At 47.8% G+C, this 20,970-nt stretch overlaps 1 protein-coding gene across 1 annotated transcript in view; it reads left to right on the forward strand.

Moving 5' to 3' along the window:
- LOC122622706 (nuclear receptor coactivator 6) overlaps positions 1-20,970 on the forward strand; it is a 45,198-nt gene that overhangs the window by 19,316 nt on the left and 4,912 nt on the right. Inside the window, exons 3-6 of the mRNA XM_043801361.1 lie at positions 14,169-14,332; positions 14,475-14,783; positions 14,900-18,338; positions 18,451-20,947. Coding sequence (XP_043657296.1) covers positions 14,169-14,332; positions 14,475-14,783; positions 14,900-18,338; positions 18,451-20,947 — 6,409 coding nt within the window. The remainder of the gene's footprint in view (positions 1-14,168; positions 14,333-14,474; positions 14,784-14,899; positions 18,339-18,450; positions 20,948-20,970) is intronic.

The raw sequence follows: 20,970 nt of genomic DNA on the forward strand, positions 1-20,970 counted from the left end.
CATCAGTCTACGTGTATAATGATGCTTTGAAGGGCTCTGTGTGGCTGAAATACACGTAACTGAGCATAAATAAATCAGCATTAAAAACAAACCAAAGTTGCCGCTGGAATCTTAATTGCGGTGGATGCGATAAACGATATGGCTGCACAGTGAGAAACTGTTAGTGCTTACCTGCTATCTCTAATTATTTAAAAGTAATGCATATAGAGCTATCATATGTTTTTATACAGCTTGGTTTGAGAACTTAATTTAATGGCATTTAGCTATCGCTAGAGTTGTCACAAATGATCTGGGCGCTATTCGTGAAATATGAGTACGCACACACGTCATGTCAATCTGGAGACCTGCCAGATAATGCCGTGGGGCCAATCGGATTGGGGTGTGGGGAGTGGGGATGGGGAAATGAGATCGCAATGCTCGCCTGAATGTCAATGAAATAATCCCCAGCCTACCTTGTCGCCGCCCTGTTGTTTTTGTTGTTTTTCGTGGGTGCATCTGTGCATCTGCATATTTATTAAATGCATCTCGCATTGCTCGCCATCATCTCTACTCCAATTTGATATATTACACAACATAAAACGAATAAACAACGAACGGACCGAAGTACTTACATATGTACACACAAACCAGACTCGATGTCGAGTGGCGAGGCGAAAGAGATGGGAATACCGCCAGCGAAAGAGACAGCAGCATGTGGATAGATAGTCGGATTGTGGGTGCGTTTGTATGCTTTTGTGTATGCATTCAAAGGAATTAATTAATGTAGACAGCTGCAGACGAACGCTGCGATTGTGGAAATGTGAAACAAAATGCAATTGTGCCCACATCTCGAAGATAGCTGGAGCGATGGAGAGCGAGATACAGATACAAATACAGCCAGAGATACAGATGCAGATACGGATGTGGATGTGGATGTAGATGTGGATGGGGATAGTACAGATAGAGATGCAGAGACGGAGAGATGGATCGGAACGAGAGATGCTTACAAGTCGGATGCTCTGGGAGCTGCCACTGAAGGCAAACTAATTATCCCCGCCATATGTTGAGTGACAAACAGACAGCTCGGGGAATTCAAAGGGGATTGCCTGGGGAGGTGGCACCGTGGTGGTGGAAGTGGGAATCCGAATCTGAATCGAAATGGCAATGGGATGTGCGGCTCACTGAAAAATTAGTACATCAACTGACAACCGCTATTAATAGCCTCCACTCAGCCCAAGTCGTTAATTTGATTTTGAGACATCAAAACGCGGAGGAACTTCATTACAAGTCATTCATGATGTAAGAGATCAATGCGAACAGTGTCGGACAGGAAAATTTACAAATGAGACATCATGAATAAATAAATTGAGATTGGTGGGTAGATTATAATAGATTTTGATTCGCAGATTTCTAATCGATTGCCGGTTTGTATGTTTAGGAATTTACTAATAAGCAATGACTATATGTGTGTGAGAACTTTTTGCTGGAAATAATCGCAGACTTTGTAAGTTCACCCAATTGAACTGTTTCCCATCAAACGTAATGTGAAGTTATGAGCATGATTTATGGGTAGTTCGTAGTTAACTTTTGATTTGTTCTGCTCTGTGACCTCGACACATCCCTACCACTTCTCTTTGCGATGCCCACTTTAGTGGAGTGTTAGCGTTTTGATTCCATTTGCCCTGCAGCTCTCGGCAAGTCTTAACCCAACCCAAGTCGGATATAGACGGGCCAATCGGCGGGGGGGCCGTGGAACAGGAAAAGAACGATGCCGGGCGGCTATAAATATAATTTCTCATTGCGCTTTAAGCACACTTCACTGCTCTGATGTATGTCAATTAGTCGACAAATTGATTGCGGCGCATTCAACGCCGCCCAGCAGATGAAGAGTAGGGTGGTTGTGGAGGGCAATAAAGAGGCTGTCTGGGCGGGAATCTCGGAGCTACAAGCTACGAGCTCGGAGCTGGGATCTCGGTGCTGGGAGACCTTTGCCTTTATGGCGATGCCGGGATGGAGTTTTGCCGGTCAACCGAACCGCTCCCGTTTGCGCGGCCATTCCCTTAATGCCCGCCCGTCAATTTTAACGATTTCATTTGAAGTTAATTTTAATTGCGCTTAAGTAGGAAATCTCAATTTCACAGCCATTTTGCTTCACAATCGAGGCAGGCAAATCAGCACGAATCTCAATCTTGATTTCGCTGCTTTCGCAGCTTTTAGCATCCTTAATTGTGCGTTTAGCATGGGTTCCGATAATGTGGTGTTTCTATTAAGTGGGCCACAAATGATGCGTATGTGGGCTATTATTATGATCGTAATGATTATTATCATCATTAGATAGCATATAAACTTAAAACTTGTAGAATGTGAAATCCGATCCGTTCTTCACTGCTCGTTATTTCACCTTAATGATTTGATTAACACGAAAAGCATAATTAAACCGTCATAGGTTTAGAAATACGTTAATTAAGCTACAAGTTTATTATGGCCTACTCACCGTGCTAATCAATATTTTCCTATTTTTGTCGTTTCAGGTAAATAAATCGCCTAATGACCATCAAATGATATCTGGAAATATCTGGAAATGCAATTAAAAGGTGGTAAAAACAATTGCTCAAATATCTGTAACCTGAAACCCTAATGATTGCAGAAATATTTGTAAAATGGCAAAATAGTTGAAATAGAGATTTTTGTTAGCGGACACAAACAACTTGCACAATTAAATATTTATTAAAGAATTCATTGCTCAGCCATTTTAGCTGGCAAAATTATCTCGTTATGGAAAAATCGATTCTAGAGATGTTTTAACCATTTGAATTCAATAAACATTTCATCTTTCCCCCTCCAGTCAAATTTGTGTTGCCAAAACACTGCAAACGCAGCCTGCTAAAAGTATTTTCGGTAAATGAATGCACAACTGCTGCCAAAAGCCAAAATCAACAATAGGCAACTAACAAAAAAAAAAAAAAGAGGGAGATTGGGTTCTACTGATTCCCGGGCATTTCGCTCGTCTGTTATTAACTCAATTACATTCCTGTTGCCGGATAGATATGCAAAAATAACAAGCCCAAAACGGTTCGGCACCTGGCAGATATTCCTGCTCCAGTTCGGCTAGTTTCGTACCTACTTGAATGCAGGTTGGGCTGCGAGGATTATGGACCAGGACCAAGCAAATTTTGCTCTTGCTGAGTGGATCATATCCTCCATTTTAGTCCATTGTTTGCCTTTGGCATTCGTAGGAAATACAAACATGGTTCATTCAGATTCCGAAAATTGCGTATCGATTGCAAACCAAACACTAAGCCTTAACTCTTTGGAATGTTTATGAAGAAAAACACCAGTCTGGGAACTTATTTTTTTAGCTTGTATAAACTCCTTAAAAAAACTCTACAATTCAATTTCATAGGACACATAAAGTGGAAATTTTCTATAATATCTGGGATAATCAACAAATTTATACTATACTTGTGCACCGCAGTAAGTTGCAATGTCATCCACGCTTTTTGCCCCATCATACATGACTAGAAAAAAGAGCCGAATTTTTCTCGATTGAAAAATGTGTTTGTTTTTTATTACTATTGCTTTTGCCTTGTAGTATATTACTTTTTTCTACTTCACGCCTATTTATTTATTGACTTTATTGAGATACTTTATCTGGTTTATCCAGTGCGTGAGAGTTTTGACCACAAGCAACCAACACATGCATGCTAATTGTGTTGTGATTGAATGCCACTCAATTGTGTTGTGTGTTGTGTATACACCGCGTCGAATGCAGTGCGTGGGTGTGGGACTGAGATGGCTAGACAGCATGGTTCATTTTCTTCTTCCTTCTGGCCTTTGTAACAGGTTTCTGCCAATTGATTTGGCTTTGTGTCCGTGTGTTTGTGAATGCAAATTGCTGTCGGCAACTGTAAAATTGGCCATAAACCCTTGTGAACCCAAGACGGAGGAAAACAAAAATGTCGGCATGAGAAACGTGTAATATTTCATCCTTTTTGTCGATTATATCGCTCGATGTCTATACACACACAGTGTGTGTGTGTGCGTGTGTGTGTGTGGTGCCCCATTTTTACTCTCGCATTATAATCCATATCCATATTTTGATTCACGAGCTGCGGAGCGCCGCTTGTTTTTGTTATTGCTGTACACAAATTCGAGGGTTGCTTTTTGATGTGCTCCCTGTCGTTACCGTTATTTGTTGTTATTGTTTTGGTGGTGGCTGCGCGTGACGTGAGAGAGCCCCAAAATCTAGCGCTCTCTTTTGGGTCTCACGTGCTGAGAGAGTGAGATTAAGTAGTTTTATTTCCCACTTTTTGTCGGCTTACCGTTTTATTTGATGATTACGGCTCATAACGGATATACTCGAAAACTAACCGCCAGGTGGCGCTGTTAATGTTGTTGAACTTTTGAAGACGTAGGAAAGAGGAAGAAATTGGAAATTGGAACAACGGGGTTTTCAATATGATCAGTTTTTTTTTATAGCAAATATAGGCGCACACTTTTAATGACATTTAAGTGTAGGTGATAAAGCTAAAATAAGTTTTGAGTTTGTAAACTGTTATAAAAATCCTCTACTCATAACTCAGATCAGAATGCACATAAATAGGAACTTCATGTAGACATTTTGCTAGCATACTGCTTGATTTGTTGACTAATGCATATTTGCATGACCCTTATCACTCAAACAGTGCTACCACCTGTTATCAATAAGAGCCAGCTCAGCCTCTTGCATCTGGCAACGCCGCCTTTGGTCTTGGTCCTTCGCATTTCGTTTCGCTCTGGCGCTCTCTCTTCCCTCTCACTCTCTCTGGGGGCCTAATGTCGCTGGGATGCCTAAGTGATTTTACGTGTTTGGTGCACCGCACACGTCTTGCAAAAGGCTCTGCCCCCAACCCCCACGACTGCTCCTTGTTCCCTCCTCCCACAGTTTCGATTTTTCTGCACTCGCGCTCTCTCCCGCTCTTCCATTATTATGGTATTTTTCCAGTGTGACCACAGCGCGCTCTGTTGTGTTTTTCTATTTTTTCCTTTTCGGTCTCGAGTCGGAGACTCTCGTTCTCTTTCTCATTCTCATTCTTGCCTTCGCGCGCGAAACAACAACAGCAACAAGGCGGCGGAGGACGCGAAGAGCGCAGCGTGGCAGCGTATTGAATTGGAGGAGAGCAAATGCCAGTGGCAGTGGCAGGATATCGTATTCGCATCGGGATATAAAAATGTCGAGTGCAATGAGTCGGGCTTCTAGTCTCACGTACGTGCCGGGCTCGCGATGAATGTGGCCGTATCCGTGGTCGTAGTCCTTGTTGTCCTGCCGCCGTAACCGTTACTTCTGTGTGTCACATGCACATCATGCCAAATGCAATTGCAAATGCAATTTATTGAACCCAGGCCAAAAAGTGAAGTGAAGTGCAGTGCAGTGCAGTGCAGTGCATCATCTCGCACATCTTCAGTGCAGTGAAAGGCGAAAAGCAAAACAAACCGTAAAACGGCAGTGAGAAAAGGAGAGTGGGAAGAGAATCCAATTTTACTCCTGGCATTTAATGGGCCAAAAACAACAGAGGCGTAAATCGCAACCAAGTCTATTGCAAAAGCAGTCAAAATTTTCACCATTTATCCGCAAATATTTAGTGAGTATCTCGAAGATGCCTCTGGGCCATAACCCCGCCCCCTTCACCCCCACCGCCCCCTCGCTCTCTCACTTTTCTCGAGCGGAAAGAGCGGAAAGAGCACGCGTGCAAATGATGTTTGGCCTCCTGATGCACTTAAAGAAAATTTGATGTGACACACTTAAACTACTGACATGACATTATCATACTAAATCAGATCAGAACTAATATCAACATCGCTTTAAGTGCCAAGACATTTGTATTGGATAGTGACTTATGAAAAGAATATTTATTAAATTGAAATATTCCGTGGGCAGCAGCAATTGATTAATCTTATTTACTTCCCATATTGTTATCATAAATATAAATGATTATTAGTAGACCTGCGCGTTTCAGTTTGTAATTTCAATGTGTAGCGGGGTTTTTTTTTTCTTTTGTATGTTGTTATTGTTGGGGCATTTTGGGGCGCAGAAGTGTAAAGCGCACGTCTTGAGGCTCAGATACGTCAATATAACAAAACACACAGATACACACACTTACACAGCCATCAAGCAACAGAGAACATCAGCGGCAGCAAGAACAACAACAGCGGCAAGAACAACGTCAATTTGTGAAGAAATGCGCGCTCGTGTGACCCTATAAAAACCATCGTCATGTACCCCCCTTTTAACCCCCAACAAATAGGATATAGATACAATTTTTTTTTGTTTCTTCTTCGTTGGTGGGCACTCACTCACACAACCACACAGACACCTAAACACATTTTGATGTACTCGTCACCCACACAAACAGGCTGGCAGGGAAAAATACCGATACAGATGCGGATACACAGATTGTGGTGGCACCTTTTCTTGGCTGTTTCGGTGGCCCTTCGCCTTGGCCCGGCCAATAGGTAACCATTAGATACTCTGGGCCACAGTGGGCGCGCGCTAATTGAAGCGATGGGTGTGGGTGTAGCAAAGTAGCAAGGGAAGTATGGATATAATTCTAATTAATCCCTGCTGGAGGGTAGTCATAATACAGAAGAGGATTCATTAACGAACATAGTAATCCACGGTGGAATATAAATAAAACTCAACAGGGCTTTACCTTACCTATGAAAAACAACTATTTATGTTATTCAACTGAATAGTAAATCAAATTCGTTTTGAAGAGCAAAGTAATGTAAAGCACTTAAGGTTGCTAAAGAAATCTCTTCGCCGAGCCCCCACTGTACCTGGATAAGTGCCTGCCTGCAGCTGTCTGGCCTGTCCTGTCCCGGTATCCATTAGATACATTTGCCGTCGCCTGGGGGTGCGTGTGTTGGCTTTGTTGCCGTGGCTATGACTTGGGCTATTATATGCCTCTGGCTTAGACGGCTTGAGATTGCCCGGATTGCCTTTATTTGGGACACAACGAAATCGGATGACATGTGAGTCGGTCGGGACTCGAACATGAGGAGCGTGTGTGGTGTAAGCAGTGCGATTTGGTTTTACGGTGGCAGGAACGGTTGCCGGAATTGTTCATTTGAGACCTGAATAATGCATTTTCAATTGGCCATAGCCGCACAAGCACAAACAACATACCAACATACCGCTTATAAGCTGCGGTTTGACTTTGCTTTGACGAGTCGGGCAGGTCCTGACATCAGAGCTGTGGCTTTAACCACAGCAAACGCCCGCCAAGCCACGGCAACCACACAAAGTGGTGGCAAAGCCAGCGATTCCGCAAGATGTGTTAATGATTTTGGCGGATAACTTACTCGGAGGCAAACCTGTTCAATGGTGCAAACAATTAATTTACAACTTTTTACCCGCAGAACGGGGAACTGGTTTAGCTAACGGCGGTTACCTTGGCTCCGTAACCCATGATCCATGATTACTTGCTGGCCCAATTGGATCCGACGTCGCCTAATCGATATGGGAGCACTGGTATTGATTGATTCTGTCACTCGCTTTTATTACTTGGCTGTCATTAAATGAATATTTAATGCCCGGCTGGCTGCATTATCCGCAATTGTGGCACTACGGCCATAGGTTGAATTGCGGATCAATTTAGGCGATAACAACTCCATTTAACTAATTGGAGCCTTGACAATCACTTGGAGCGCCGTCAATTGAGCGTATTTTCACAGCTTTTCTATTGTCTGTCATTGACATTTGTACACTTTCATTGAATTAAGTCATTGGCTGAGGGTTCGACAACCAATTTGACACTTTTTTTAACTTAGATAGATTGAAGAACTTTATTTATTGATAGCGATAATGTTGTGAAAGCATTAAGTTAATGGTTTGATGTTTTGCTGCGGCATAAACCCCTGAGCAACTTAATTATTTATAGGACAAGATGAAAGGTTTTGGTAAAATACCCATTCACCGCAGTTTAAATGGCGCATCTATAATTAATTTTCAATTTCGCTGCTCTAACAAAGACACAAAAGACTGGGAAAAATAACTTGAAACTTGACCTTTACGTACTCTCGGCCAGACGCAATTTAAATTGCAATTGTGAAAATGTTGTTGTTCCTGTCATTAGGCGAATTATCAAGCATTAAATGACATCTAATTGCGCAAAATAGGGTGAGTCTGAAAGAAGGCAGACATGGAAAATAACACAAAATACGAGTGTATATATAACTCCCGAGTAGGAGCGATACAAAATGGGAGGAGTTGCTGGGGAGCAGCACGTTTCCAAGAATTTGCCAAACAATACACAAAGTATACACACGAGGCATCTAGCGGAATCACATCGTCTGTCCACCAGCCTCATCCTCATCCACATCCACATCCACCTCGTGTGTACGTGAGCCGGGTGGTGGGCACTCAAACGTGCCTCTACTTATCGATTTTTATTTCATTTTCATCCGCTCCACTAGGAGACGTCCAGCCAATCCCCCAGACCCACCCGAACCCGCTTTTGTCGCACTGTCCTCCCTATACACGGAAAATAAAAATATGGATACTATTTCCAACTAAAACAGCTAAAGGTGTCCTGTCATAATCATAATTATACCGCTCTTTAAATTATTTTCCCCCAAATTTCGCTTTGCTTTCTCGTCGAGAATAATACAGACTTAACCCTCTGGACCTTGAGATGAAATAAAAAACCCCTTCAATTTCCAAATGTCTGTGCCATTGTTGGGATCTTTCTCATTGTGTATTTGCAGCATGGCTTGTCTTATTCTCATCCTGTCCTGCCAGAGCATTGTTTTTCCTTCCTACTCTGCACAAACATTTTTTTATGCTTCTACTTATAAACGCGTGCGACTAATGGAGGAGGAGGCGAGGAGCCCGGAGTCCCGAGGATGGCGGGTCCGTAGTCGGCGACATATCGCCATAACACCATCAACAGTTCATACGGCGAAGCTAAAGCGAGTAGTCCTCTCAGACATCCTCCATTCGGATGGACCACCTAACTCCTCCTCCTCCTCCTCCTCCTGCTCCTCCTTCTGATTGTTGCTGCTGTTTTTTCCCGATGATGATGATGATCAGCAGCCTGGTGGCGATGATGATGTTGCTCCTGCAGTCGCTTACTCGGCTCCTTTTTCTGAGTCCGAATCGCGCGCACGGCTGCCATTGTTACAAAATGTGACAATAGAACGAGCCGAGAGGCAGATGCAGGGAACCAGGAGCAGGAAAAAATAAAAATAAACTCAGTAGGAGAAGTTGTGGCTGCGAAATCAGCCATCCACAAGCTGAATCAGCAGCAACAATCCGAAAACAATAGATTGCAAGACCGATATGTGAAATACCCTTGTATTGATGAAAGGAAAATACAAGGTCATTATCGTCTCCAAATAATTGCGTGTGATTTTGGGTATCCTTAATCGGAGGCAAAATTAATTCTTTTGTAATTTCATTCACAAGATATATTGTGAGAACATAAGAAACAACACCTAGGCAGAAAAAGGCTAAGTTGGTTAGTTTATCCTTAAAAAGTGGATATCTTTACTTGTGCTAAACCTATTCAGCACTCCACCCGGAATTCATGGAACCCTGTCTGTTGTCATGCAATTATTTTTATTAATAACCATCTGGGGCTTAGCCAAGAGTGCATAATTTCAGTGCGATTAAAAGGAATGCCCCGCTGTGCTCAAGACCTCTGACTTCAGGCGTAATGTCCGCTAAAAGAGTAAAAGTAGGAGGACCAACAATTGCTAAAGAGTCGCAGGATGAAAATTTCAAAACGACGATGGCGGCGGCGCCTCTTGCTGCAGCTTCTACTTAGCAGTTGTTGTTGCGGAAGCGGCAGGAATGGAGCGGGAACGGAGGGAATGGGGTGTGGGGTGGCACAATGTGGAAAGGAGTCGCCGTACTGAGGTCATGCCAGTCAACCGAATAAATGAAACAACAAAGGCTGAGATACAGACACGAGCACAAGCACACACACTTACCGCCACATAAAATATGCGAAAGCATAAGGTGGCTTTTCTCCTTCTCCTCGTTCTTCTCCTCCCGAAACGGAGGAGGTCGCTCCGAAGTGTCCTGGGATGCGAGGATTTGGAGTCGGAGTTCCACACCAGACTCATAGTCGCAGTCTGAGCTCCGCATATAAATATACTTTTTTTTTGTTCTCATTCGCCATGGCTCGGTAAAATGAAATTTACTGGAGCGAAAAATATTGTATGGTGCTTTGGGGATGGACTGGAAGCTGAGTGCTCGGATATCTGGTGACTCCGCTGGGTTATAATGCGGATAAATCCCATTAACGCATGATTTGGCAAAAAGTTCGCCAATGCGACTCATTTTCATTGGGAATTTCTTGTTTCTCCACTGATTTATGCTAGGCCGATAAATACTCGGATATAATGTTTATTGATTGGGTTAAATGTGTGCTAAATATTAGCATATAGCGGAAAAAGAAAACATATCATTAGTCTACATATTAAGCTTGGTGTTTGTGATTTAGTGATGGCTATAGTGGCCATTAAAATCTAAATATTTCATTACAAATGTGTTTTTCCCATTGAATAGATAGAATATTAGAAGAAATACCCTATTATTTTGTCAGTGACTGTTACCCTTTTTGTTGTACATATTTTAATCAATTAGATCTGGCTCTTTGCTTTGCTGCTGGCAAAGGCAGCTTAACAACCCGAATTACCTCCAAGGCGCACTAGAAAATATATTTTTCTTGCGGGAAGTGGTGAGGGAGGGGGGCCAAGGGGGTCATGCCACTACAGTTGCACAGAGGGAAAACAGCAGAAACACTTTGCCACTACCTTTCAGTTCACAGTTTTTTTCCCATCTGCCTTCCTTCACTCCGTTTTTCTTGTACTTGTGCTGCAGTTACGTCTGTCGTTCAAAGCGACTAAAATTTTACTGACTTTGACAAGCTGCCTCCTGGCCCGAACCCCTCCTCTTCCTGCCCCCACCACCACCCCCATCCCCGCCCTGAATGTGTGTGCACTCAGTCAGAATTGTGCCTTGTAAATAGGATTCATCTCGCGACGAGTCGCGACCAACAGCCGCTTGGTTCTGCCCGGGCGCAAAATGCAAAATATTACGCGGCTCTGGCTGAGAATCTCGATGCACTGAAGAAAATAGGGGTGGAACTATTTGCTGATTAGAGTATGTGGTTCATCCGCGTCAGCTACTTGAAATAACTGAAAGTATGCAATAATACAATAACAAAGGATGAGTTATAATCCTGTTCAAAGAGGATTAAGTCCCTCATATCCTTTTCCATCAACAAGAGGACAGATCTGTTCAAAGATGACCTTATGAATTCTACTTGCTATTTCGCCCAGTGTAGTTCTCCCTCAAAGGCGTCCTCAGAATGTTGCTGTTGCTGTTGCTGATGCCATTGCTGCTGCCTCTGTTTTGCGCCCAGACACTCAAGTAAATGGTCGACAGGCAGTCGGTAGTTGGGAGGTGGGAGTTGGGAGCTGGGAGTCCACCCCCCGCCACGTTAGTCCGCCCAGCTTGCACAGTTTCCATCTATCTATCTATCCAGCATCCATCCATGCATCCATACTACCATTTGGACCATTTTCGCCATGTCAGGCGGCAGCCAAAAGTGCGCTCATCTGTGGTTCGCCTGGCAAAAAGTTTGGCGTATCTATGAGACTGCTGCGTCGGTTCTTGATGTGTGTGTGTGTGTGTTGGGGGGGTGCTGGTGTGTATCTGCTTGTCAATTTATCCTTTAGTTTCTCTTTCCCTCCTTTTTTCGCCACCCACTGGCGACCCATCGCTGCCGCCTGTTAGTTGCGTTTGTGGTCTGCCTTTGTGTGAAATTACGAAGTCTCCGCCGTCTCGCTTCCGCCGGCTGCTAACTGTTTAATTAAAGACTGCGGAAAAGGGAGTTGTCGTGCCAAGGATATCGCTGGCTGGCCATCGAAGCCACCGTTATTATGCAGCCGTTGGATGTTGTAGATACATTGATTATGCTTTTATTACTCACTATGATATCGCGTAACTCAATTATTTTGGTTAATCCTTCGTGGTAAAAATCAAGCACTAAAAGCGGAGTGGATTCATTTACAATGTCCTGACCTCCAGCCATTGTAACTTTCTTAACTATGCATAGCACTTTTGTTATTAAGTTCTATAATGTGGGATTAAGCAGCTTTTTGTACGAATCAAACGAGTAGTTTCTAATTATAATCCCGTACTTACGATTTCAGATTTAATTGGGGCTATAAAAGGTTGTGCTCTCTCATTTAAGTATGTGTATGTTGCAGTAATTACATAATTGAAATGAGAATGCTGCGACAAAAGCGTCAAAGGCGAGTCAAGCTGAACAAGGGATTATCCGCGATTCCGCCATTCAGTTGTGAAGCTGAGCACATGTACACATACTCGTATGTGTGAGCTGCATGGCGCTGTTGCTCTTGATTTGGACTTGTGTGCCATATCCAATCTCGATGCCAATCCTTTGGTGGCTGCAAACAAACATCGTCCAGGCAACAAGCATTCAACGAGCAGCACACACAACAAAAGACAGCAGACTCGCATTACCCGTTGCCAGGAATATATCACGGCCAACCCAATCCCCCCTCCCCAGCCTTCTGGCCATCTTGTGATGAGGATTGAATGGCAACGACTGCTGCCAGCGGGAAGCATTCAAAAGGCAAGGAGCAGAAGGAGGAGGTTGAGGAGGAGGAGGAGCAGGAGGTGCCCTCCGCTGTATAGGCAGATGCAGGAGGCGCTTGTTAAATTCTTTTGCATTTAGTTTTGCTGTCGATAATGATGCTGCGTCGGCAGCAGACTTCGAAACACTGGAGCCCAGCTCCGCCTCATTCCCATCCATCGAAGGCACCTTCCTTTTTTTCCACCTCCAAAGCCTTTCAGTTGCCGACAACCAGACGAAGATGTCGATTTTGATGCATGCTTATGCTCGCTTATCCTCCGCCTTGTCTGTCCATACTCTTTTAGAGGATATAGAAGATGGATCATGCATTATGTTGTACCTTACAATGGTCCTTTTCACTTCTTTGTATATTAAATTGATTTATTTATCACAGAATTATTACTTTAGAATTGATACATAAAGTTAAAATAAGTTGGTTTCGCACCCGATCGACTTTGGTTCTACATTAAAATGAGGTCGATTTTTATAAAAGGGTATTATCGCACGCAACTTGAAAGCAGGCTGTTAATGTTTGAGTATTGTATTCCCTTTTGATTCTCGTTCCTGGAGGGAGCCCTTCACTTGCATCTGCTGCCCGCTCCCACATCCTCGTTTCCTCCCCCACTTGTCGACATCCAGCTGCGGCAATATATGCAAATTATTCCTGGGAAGCTGCAAACGAAGCTTCGAGAAGGAAGGGTTTAATACAATTTACTTGGATAAAGTAACGAATTATTGAACCATACGGTACGCCCTGGACAAAAGAAATAATTTAATAAATTCAAATGGGTTGGCCCAGCCATAAGGAGTCCATATCCGGTGGATTAACTCACTCTAAGCTCGATTCGCTCCACGCCTTCCCATCGACGCCTCGGGTTTTTCTGAAAGCGAGCACCCAATTGAATTAAATGCCTGTCCAGATTGCCCATGCCTTTGGCCAATATTTTGAAAGCTGAAAGCGGACTACTACTGCCAGCACCTCTGAAGGCCCAAAAATCGAACAAAAGATGGAAAAAGAGTGGGAAAGATACTCGAGCCGAAGAAGTGCAAAGAACTCTCGAAACGAAACTGGTTCTGGCCCAAAAGCCAGGCCAAATTGTATCTGTCTTCGCCTCGTGTGTCGCTGTGTGTAAGCAAAGCGATGTGGAGTGGCTCCCAGCTCTCAGCTCTCAGCTGGTGTTTGAAAATGTGCTAAGTTCTCGCTTTTGTATGCACAAAGGGGCCAGGAGTGGGACCAGGAGTGGGGCCAGGAGTAGGGCCAAGGGGTAGAGTAAACAACTTTGCGAAATGGCGGACAATTATGGGAGATGCGCCGCCGCCGGTTGGCAGTGCTATCTGCGAAAGATACTTGGGGAAGCCGAGGACAGTTGCCACTTTGGTCACGTACCAAAAAACGATTGCAGCCCAGATATGCCCACATTTACACACACTCAGTATATATATGTATGTATATACGTATATATTTGGGTCAACTTTGCGCCTGATTTTGTAAGCAAATATTAATTTCGCCCCGGCGCTTTCGCTTTGTTTCGTTTCCAGGAATATTGTCTCCTCCGGGTCCGTTTCTGACGCCCAGTCCATCGCCATCGATCTCAGCTAGCCCTCGTCTGCAACCATCGCCATCGCTCTCGCCGTTCCCACAGGATGTGGTGCTCGTAGCCGGTGGCAGCCAAGTAAACGCCAACAGCAATCCCCAGGAACACGTAAGTTGATCTCGGCGAGAAAGCACAAAATATCCCGACATATAATAGAAATGGGTATAGATTTCAGTATGGGAATTCGTAAATTATAATACATGTTTAGTGGAATCTTATTAATTGTGTTCAATTCATTCTTCTTTCCTAGGAGCGCAAGGCGGCGACGCCTGGCAGGAGACAGTCCATCCACCAGTTCACCAATGGCAGTCCCAATGCTGGAACAGTCGTCTTCCAGCCGAGCCCCTCACAATCGCCGGCCGCTGCCACGACGGTCATCGGCGTGACCAGTGGTGGCCTCATAGCCACCGCCGCCGGAGGAACTGGAGCCGGTCTGAGTGCCGGTGTAGGAGCCGGGAGCAGTTCCGGAGTTGGAATTGGAGTCGCGCTGCACGGAAATGCCATCGGGAACGAGCTGAATGCCACTCTGGTGGGGTCGAATAATATCCAGCTCAATAAGGTATGTGGATCATGTACAGATCGCATTAGGTATGCGCCGATATCATGATATCATATTGCATCACATCTTAATGACCAACTTATTAATTCGTTATGTGTTCCAATTTTCCATTGCAGAAGGGCACAAAGCGGGCAACCCAGCAGCAGCAACAACAACAGCAACAGCTGGGACACCAAATCTTCAGCAGCGCCGTTGCACCCACCTCGATCAGCAGTGCGACTGCGGTGGCAGCCGGCGGCGGAGGCTATGGACAGTTCAATGCCACCGCCATCAGCACGCCCACCTCGTTCGCCACGGCCGGCAGTGTGGTCAGCAGCAGCGCCAAAGGTCCGACGAAGGGTCAGAAGGGGCAGCAACAGCACCAGCAGCACCAGCAGTTCCAGCACTACCAGAGCAGCAGTCCCCTGATAGCGGACAGTCCCATCCCGAGTCCCAGCGGCGCCATTGCAGCGGCGGCGATTAAGCCTCCCACCCCGCAGCCCCAACAAATGCAGATGCTGCCCCAGCAGTTCACCATCTCCCAGCAGCCGCAGCAGCAGCAGCAGGCACAGCAGGTCTTCCAGTTCATCCAGGGACCGCAGGGCCAGCTCATAGCCACCACTCCCCAGCAACAGCAGCCCATCCAGCAGCAACAACAGCAGCAGCCACAGCCTGTCCAGCAGCAGCAGCATCGATTCGTTAGCAATGCCGGAGTCACGGGAATGTCAACCGGCAAGACCGGCAAGGCACCGCAGCAGATTCTGCCCAAGCCGCAACAGGAGCTCCAGCAGCAGAAGAAGGGCACGAACGGCGGAGCACAGATCTCGCAGTCGGCGCAGCAAACTGGCCAGGCCAACAATCCCACCCAACAGCAGCAGCAACAGATCCTGCTACCTGCCACCACCAACCAGCCCCAACAGTTGCTCCTTAACCAGATGCCCGTGCTGGTGCAGCAGAATCCGCAGGGCGTGCAGCTGATTCTGCGTCCACCTACGCCCCAGCTGACGACCACACCGTCCCTGGTCATCCAGCAGAATGCTCGCGGGCAACCACAACTGCAGACGCAGCCGGCACAGCAACAGCTGCTGCGGATAGTGGGCACCAATGGAGCGACAATGCAGCTGGCTGCCGCGCCCACCTTCATTGTGTCCTCGCAGGCGAACCTCATCCATCAGACGGCGGCGGGTCAGTTCCAGAGCGCCATCAAGTCTGGCACGCAGCTCACGGGCCTGCATGCGGCTCTAGCACAGGCACAAGCCCAGGCGCAGGCGCCACGATCTCAGCCGTTTGCCACGACGGCCACGTTGAACACCCAGCTTCTTGGTCAGAGTGTGGCCGCCCAGCTGCAGAACTTGCAGCTGGCTGCGGCCCAAATTCAGATGCCCAACGGCCTGACCGCCATATCGCAGCTGCCAGCTCATCTGCAGCAGAGCTTGGGTGGAGCCACCATTAATCTGAATCAGCTGAATGGGGCGCATATCCAGCAAATAGCCAACGCTTTTCAGGCGCCACAGGCTCCAGGAACGAACGGCGGAGGAGCTACCAGTACGACGGAGCTCTTCACACAATCCTCGCCGGCACATGTGCCGCTGGCCGTCACCCCGGAGCCATTGCGTCAGCCCACGCCAGTGCCCATGATGCAGCAACAACAACAGGCTGCGATGGCCACCATTCAGTTGCAGCAGCAGCAGCAACAACAGCAGCAGGCGCAGATTCAGCAGCTGCAGCATCAACTGCAGCAAACACAGTCCCAGGTGCAGCAGGCCCAGCAATCTGTCCAGGCGACAACTGTTCCGGAGCCCAAGAAGAAGCCGCGACCCCGCAAAAAGAAGCAACCTCCAGCTCCAACTCCGCCAGCAGCCTCTCCGACAGTTGCACCCGCTGAAGTGAGACCCCCAACGCCACAGAAAATAGCCATCGCCGCCACGCCCGCGCCACAGCCAACTGTACGCGCCAAGTCTCCGTCGCCACCGCCAACGACGATCCAGCGAAGTAGCAATGGAAAGCTGGATCTCGGCGATGTGATGAAGTTTTGCGGAATCACGGGAGATGATGACGACGACGAGGACTATGGAATGGGCCTAGACACAGGGCTAGCATCAGAACCAGAGCCAGCTCAAGCCCATGCGACTCCCGCAGGAGCAGCGACGGCGGGCAGCAGCGGCGACATCATGATCTCCATACCGAACCAAAACGGCAGCGATGGCCTGCCTTTTACCTTGACCATTCCCGCGCCGCAGCCCCAGTCTTCGACGGGTTCTCAGGCGGCGGGAAACGAATCAGCCACCGAAATACCAAATATCCTCATCAAGATCGATCCAAGTGCCGAGGCAGCGGTGCCGCCATTTGGTCTATCCACGCCTCGGTTGCCCACAGCAGAGGAAATCCAGAAGCAGGCGCAGCAACATTTGGCACAACAGGCGGCAGCTGCTGCAGCGGCGGCAAAGGCGACCACTGCCACACCCACCATAAACATTAGCCTGCCTAGCATAACACTGCAGCCGCAGGTAGTGCCGTCACCCGTTGTGACACCAACTCCTTCTCCAGCCTTGAACCCGGTGTCCACTACAGTTGTCGTAAAGCCAAGAAGGAAGCCCGCGGTACGAAGGAATGCCAAGAAACCCGACGTAACCAGCAGCGCAAGCAATATGATCTCGAGCAGTGGCACCACCACCACGATCAGCAGCAGCACTAGTACCATCCTAAACAACAGCCAACCCACCACAGTAAACACCATCACCCTGACTACACCCACGCCAGTGGCGAGCAGCAGCAATTCCACCCTGATGCTCACCCACGGAACTCCGACGGCAGTGCCAAGTCAGATTGGCAACATTCAGATCTCACAGGTGCACAATCATCATCAATCCGCCTTGCCGGTGAGCAGTGCGGTGGAGAACAAGATTCAGATAATGCCGATCCTGCCACCGGGAGCCACAGTGATGGGCGGAACACCAGGAACCGGAGGTCATGTACCCGCCAGCCAATCAACCCAGTTGGTCTTTCAGCCAGCGGCGCCTTCAGTGGCGCCTACGATTAGCTCGGACTCCACTGGGTTCAAGCTCTCCAGCGATGGTCGGCAAATGCAGCTAGTGGCCATACCACAGGCCACTCCCCCGTCGCCAGCAGCCAGTTCTGCCCAGCCATCGGTTTCAGCGCCCACTCCTGCGTTAACTGCCGGAGGAGCTACAATTCTGCCACCTCAGTTAACCGGAATGCCCGCCAATGTATCGGTTTCTGTGGGATCCCCTGCCTCGGCTGCGGCTCTTGTGCCACAGCTCACTGGAAGCCTCACACTCACCGTGTCCGAGCAATGCGAGCGATTGATCCTGCGACATGATCCGAACAATCCCCAGGACCATCAGTCGCAGCTCATCCTGCAGGCTCTGCTCAAAGGCGCGCTGCCCAATGTGACCATCATTAATGAGCCGACGCGCGTGGATCCAAACAAACAGACAACACCCATGTTGCAGCCGCAGCAGCAAGTTATCCAAATACCCCAGCCCATGACTCAGCCTCAGCCAATACTGCAGCAGCAACCCAAGGTTTCAACCGCTCCCAAAATAGAAGTTAAAGGTGAGTAGACGCAAAATCAGTTTGAAAAGGCTTAGCAACCTTAGACAAATTCGTCTTTCTTATAAAAGAGCAAAGATTTTAATAAATAAAATAATGTTATCTTCCGTTGCAGTGGCTAACAACAGAAAGTTGTCCGCTCAGGGAACACATCCTGCCAGCAGTATGCTTGGAATGACCAGCACAACAACTACCATGTCAACGATGAAACCACCGGCAAGCCTGCCCGCCAAGCAGAACGAAGTCGTATCCTTCCCGCCGCTACCACTGAACTCACAGGTTCTCATACAGCAGCAGCCTATGATTTCTGCGCAGCTACAGCCTCAGTTGCAACCCGTCACTGTGCCCGTGAGCTTGCCCACTCAGCCGGTACCGATTCCATCTCCAGCGCCTGCTCCACAACTGGCCAACAATGGCCAGCAGCGGTACATTGCCCTGCCGCCCATCGATCCCACCACGCAGCAGTTGTTCTGCCTGAACAGTGTCACGAATCAGATAACAGCGATGAGTGCGGGCCAGACGGCGGCTTCGATTGGTCCCACAGAGCGGTTACTCATTGCTCCAGCGGGTATCAATGCTCAGCAGCTGGCCCAATGCCTGCAGTTGGGGCAACTTCATTTCAACGATGTGAATCCACTGCCGGCTCAGCAGCAACAGCAGCAAGTGGCGACCACCTCGTCTTCGATGACACTTTCTATGCCACTGCGTCCTCAGCCACCGCAGCAGCAAATAGTGCATCCCATCCAGCCAATCACAAACGGACTGGCCATCACCACAACGGCCAGTAGCACGCTGACCACCACCACTAGCACCACTTCGTTAACGACAGTGACCAAGCAGGTGGCCAATGTGGCGCCGATTATAGATCAAAGCAAAGCGAAACTGGAGCCGGCTAAGGCAGCAACTAGTGGAGCCGGTGGCGGAGCGGTGGTCAAAAAGAAGCCGGTGAGAAAGCCCAAGGCCACGCCGACCAATGCCTCCGAGCTGGCCAATCTCAAGAACGCCAGCGTAGTCAAGCCAATGCCAAAGCTGGATCCCCTATCGCAGAAGCCCAACAATAACCCGGTGCAGATCGTGCAGCCTAATGTTGCCAGTGGAAAGCAGATGATTGTGGTGGGCAGCTCCAGTTGCACAACAACTACCACGACTACGATGAGCGCCAGCATCCAGCCTTTCCAGACGACGAGTGGCACCAAATTGGTGGGCGTTACGGTGCCCATGCAACAGCAACAACCCACTGGCACGGCAGCTATATTGCAACAGCAGCAGCAACAGAGGACGAGCTTCAGCTTGACTGCAACCACAGTGGCGACACCTGCCCCGATGCCTTCTCCAACGGTAGCGTCTGGGGTCAGCCAACTCCAAATGCAGCAACTTCCATCCCAGCAGTCGCAGCAACAGCAACAGTTGCAGCCGCAGCAGCAGCAACAGTTGCAAGCTCCTAAGCAACAACAACCGCAACCAAATACTGTGTCCCGGGTGCAAACGATCCAACTAACGCCCCAAATGCAACAGATCTTCAAGCAGGTCCAGATGCAGATCCAGTTCCTCACCATTAAGTTGCAGAATAAGTCCACCTTCTTGCCCGTCTCCCCGGAAATTGATCCGGCGACTATTGCCGCCTACAACAAACCGATGACGGATGCGGAGATAAATCTGGCACTGCAGCGGCTCTTCGCAGAGCAGCACCGGATTCTGGCCTCCGGCAAAGAGGTGCCCACTCCAGAGGGTATGTTGCCAACAGCAAATGGAACTGGAGGCTTCAGCCTGATGCCACAGCCAGTGCAACAACAACAACAACAACAGCCGCAGCAACAGTTGCAATCAACAGTTCCTGAGCCACTGAAGACAATAGTTCCGGCCAATGTGGTTCAGCCCAACAACCACTCATCCACACCTGCAGGAGCGGCCACTGGTGTTGCCATAACTGCTCCCAATGTCCAGCAGAATATAACACAGAGGATACACATCTACCCCATGCAACACCAACAACAGCAGCAACAGCAACAACAACAGCAGCAGCTACAACAGGCCGGAGCCAAACCAAAGCAGGCGCAACCAAAGCCGCAGCAGGAGCAACACCCACAACTCCAAATAAAACCCAAAGAACAGGCTAACAGGAGTAAAGTCAATTGCCAGCAGCCGCAGCAAAATCCTCAGCAAATGCAACAACAGCCACCCAATGGAAGCATCAATTTGTTGCCACAAAAAGTGAATATGCTGCCGGTTGTCCAGCAGCAGCAGCAACCACAACATCAGCAGCAACCAATGCTCAACAAAAGCGGACCGCCTCCATTGATCTTTGCCAGCTCCACAAATATGCTGAGCAACAGCAATAGCAACAGCCTCCACACTAACAATTCTGCAATGCAAGTGACCAACATGTTGCCTTTGCCACCATTGCAACCCCAACAGCAGCCGCAGCAACAGTTACAGCAGCAACCAACTCCAATCCTGCCACCAGTAGCTCCGCCAATGGCCATGGGAGTGGCGTCAGGACCGATTGGAAATCTAGTGCCATCCCTCCCGACCATACCGAGCCTGCCTTTGTATATGCCGAACAAAATGGACGAAATGCCAACACAGAAACCCAAAATTGCACGCCTCTCCTTGTGAGTAGTTGGTTGATCAATGC

This window comes from Drosophila teissieri, chromosome 3R (assembly GCF_016746235.2).
Source record: "Drosophila teissieri strain GT53w chromosome 3R, Prin_Dtei_1.1, whole genome shotgun sequence".
NCBI classification, from domain to species: Eukaryota; Metazoa; Arthropoda; class Insecta; order Diptera; family Drosophilidae; genus Drosophila; species Drosophila teissieri.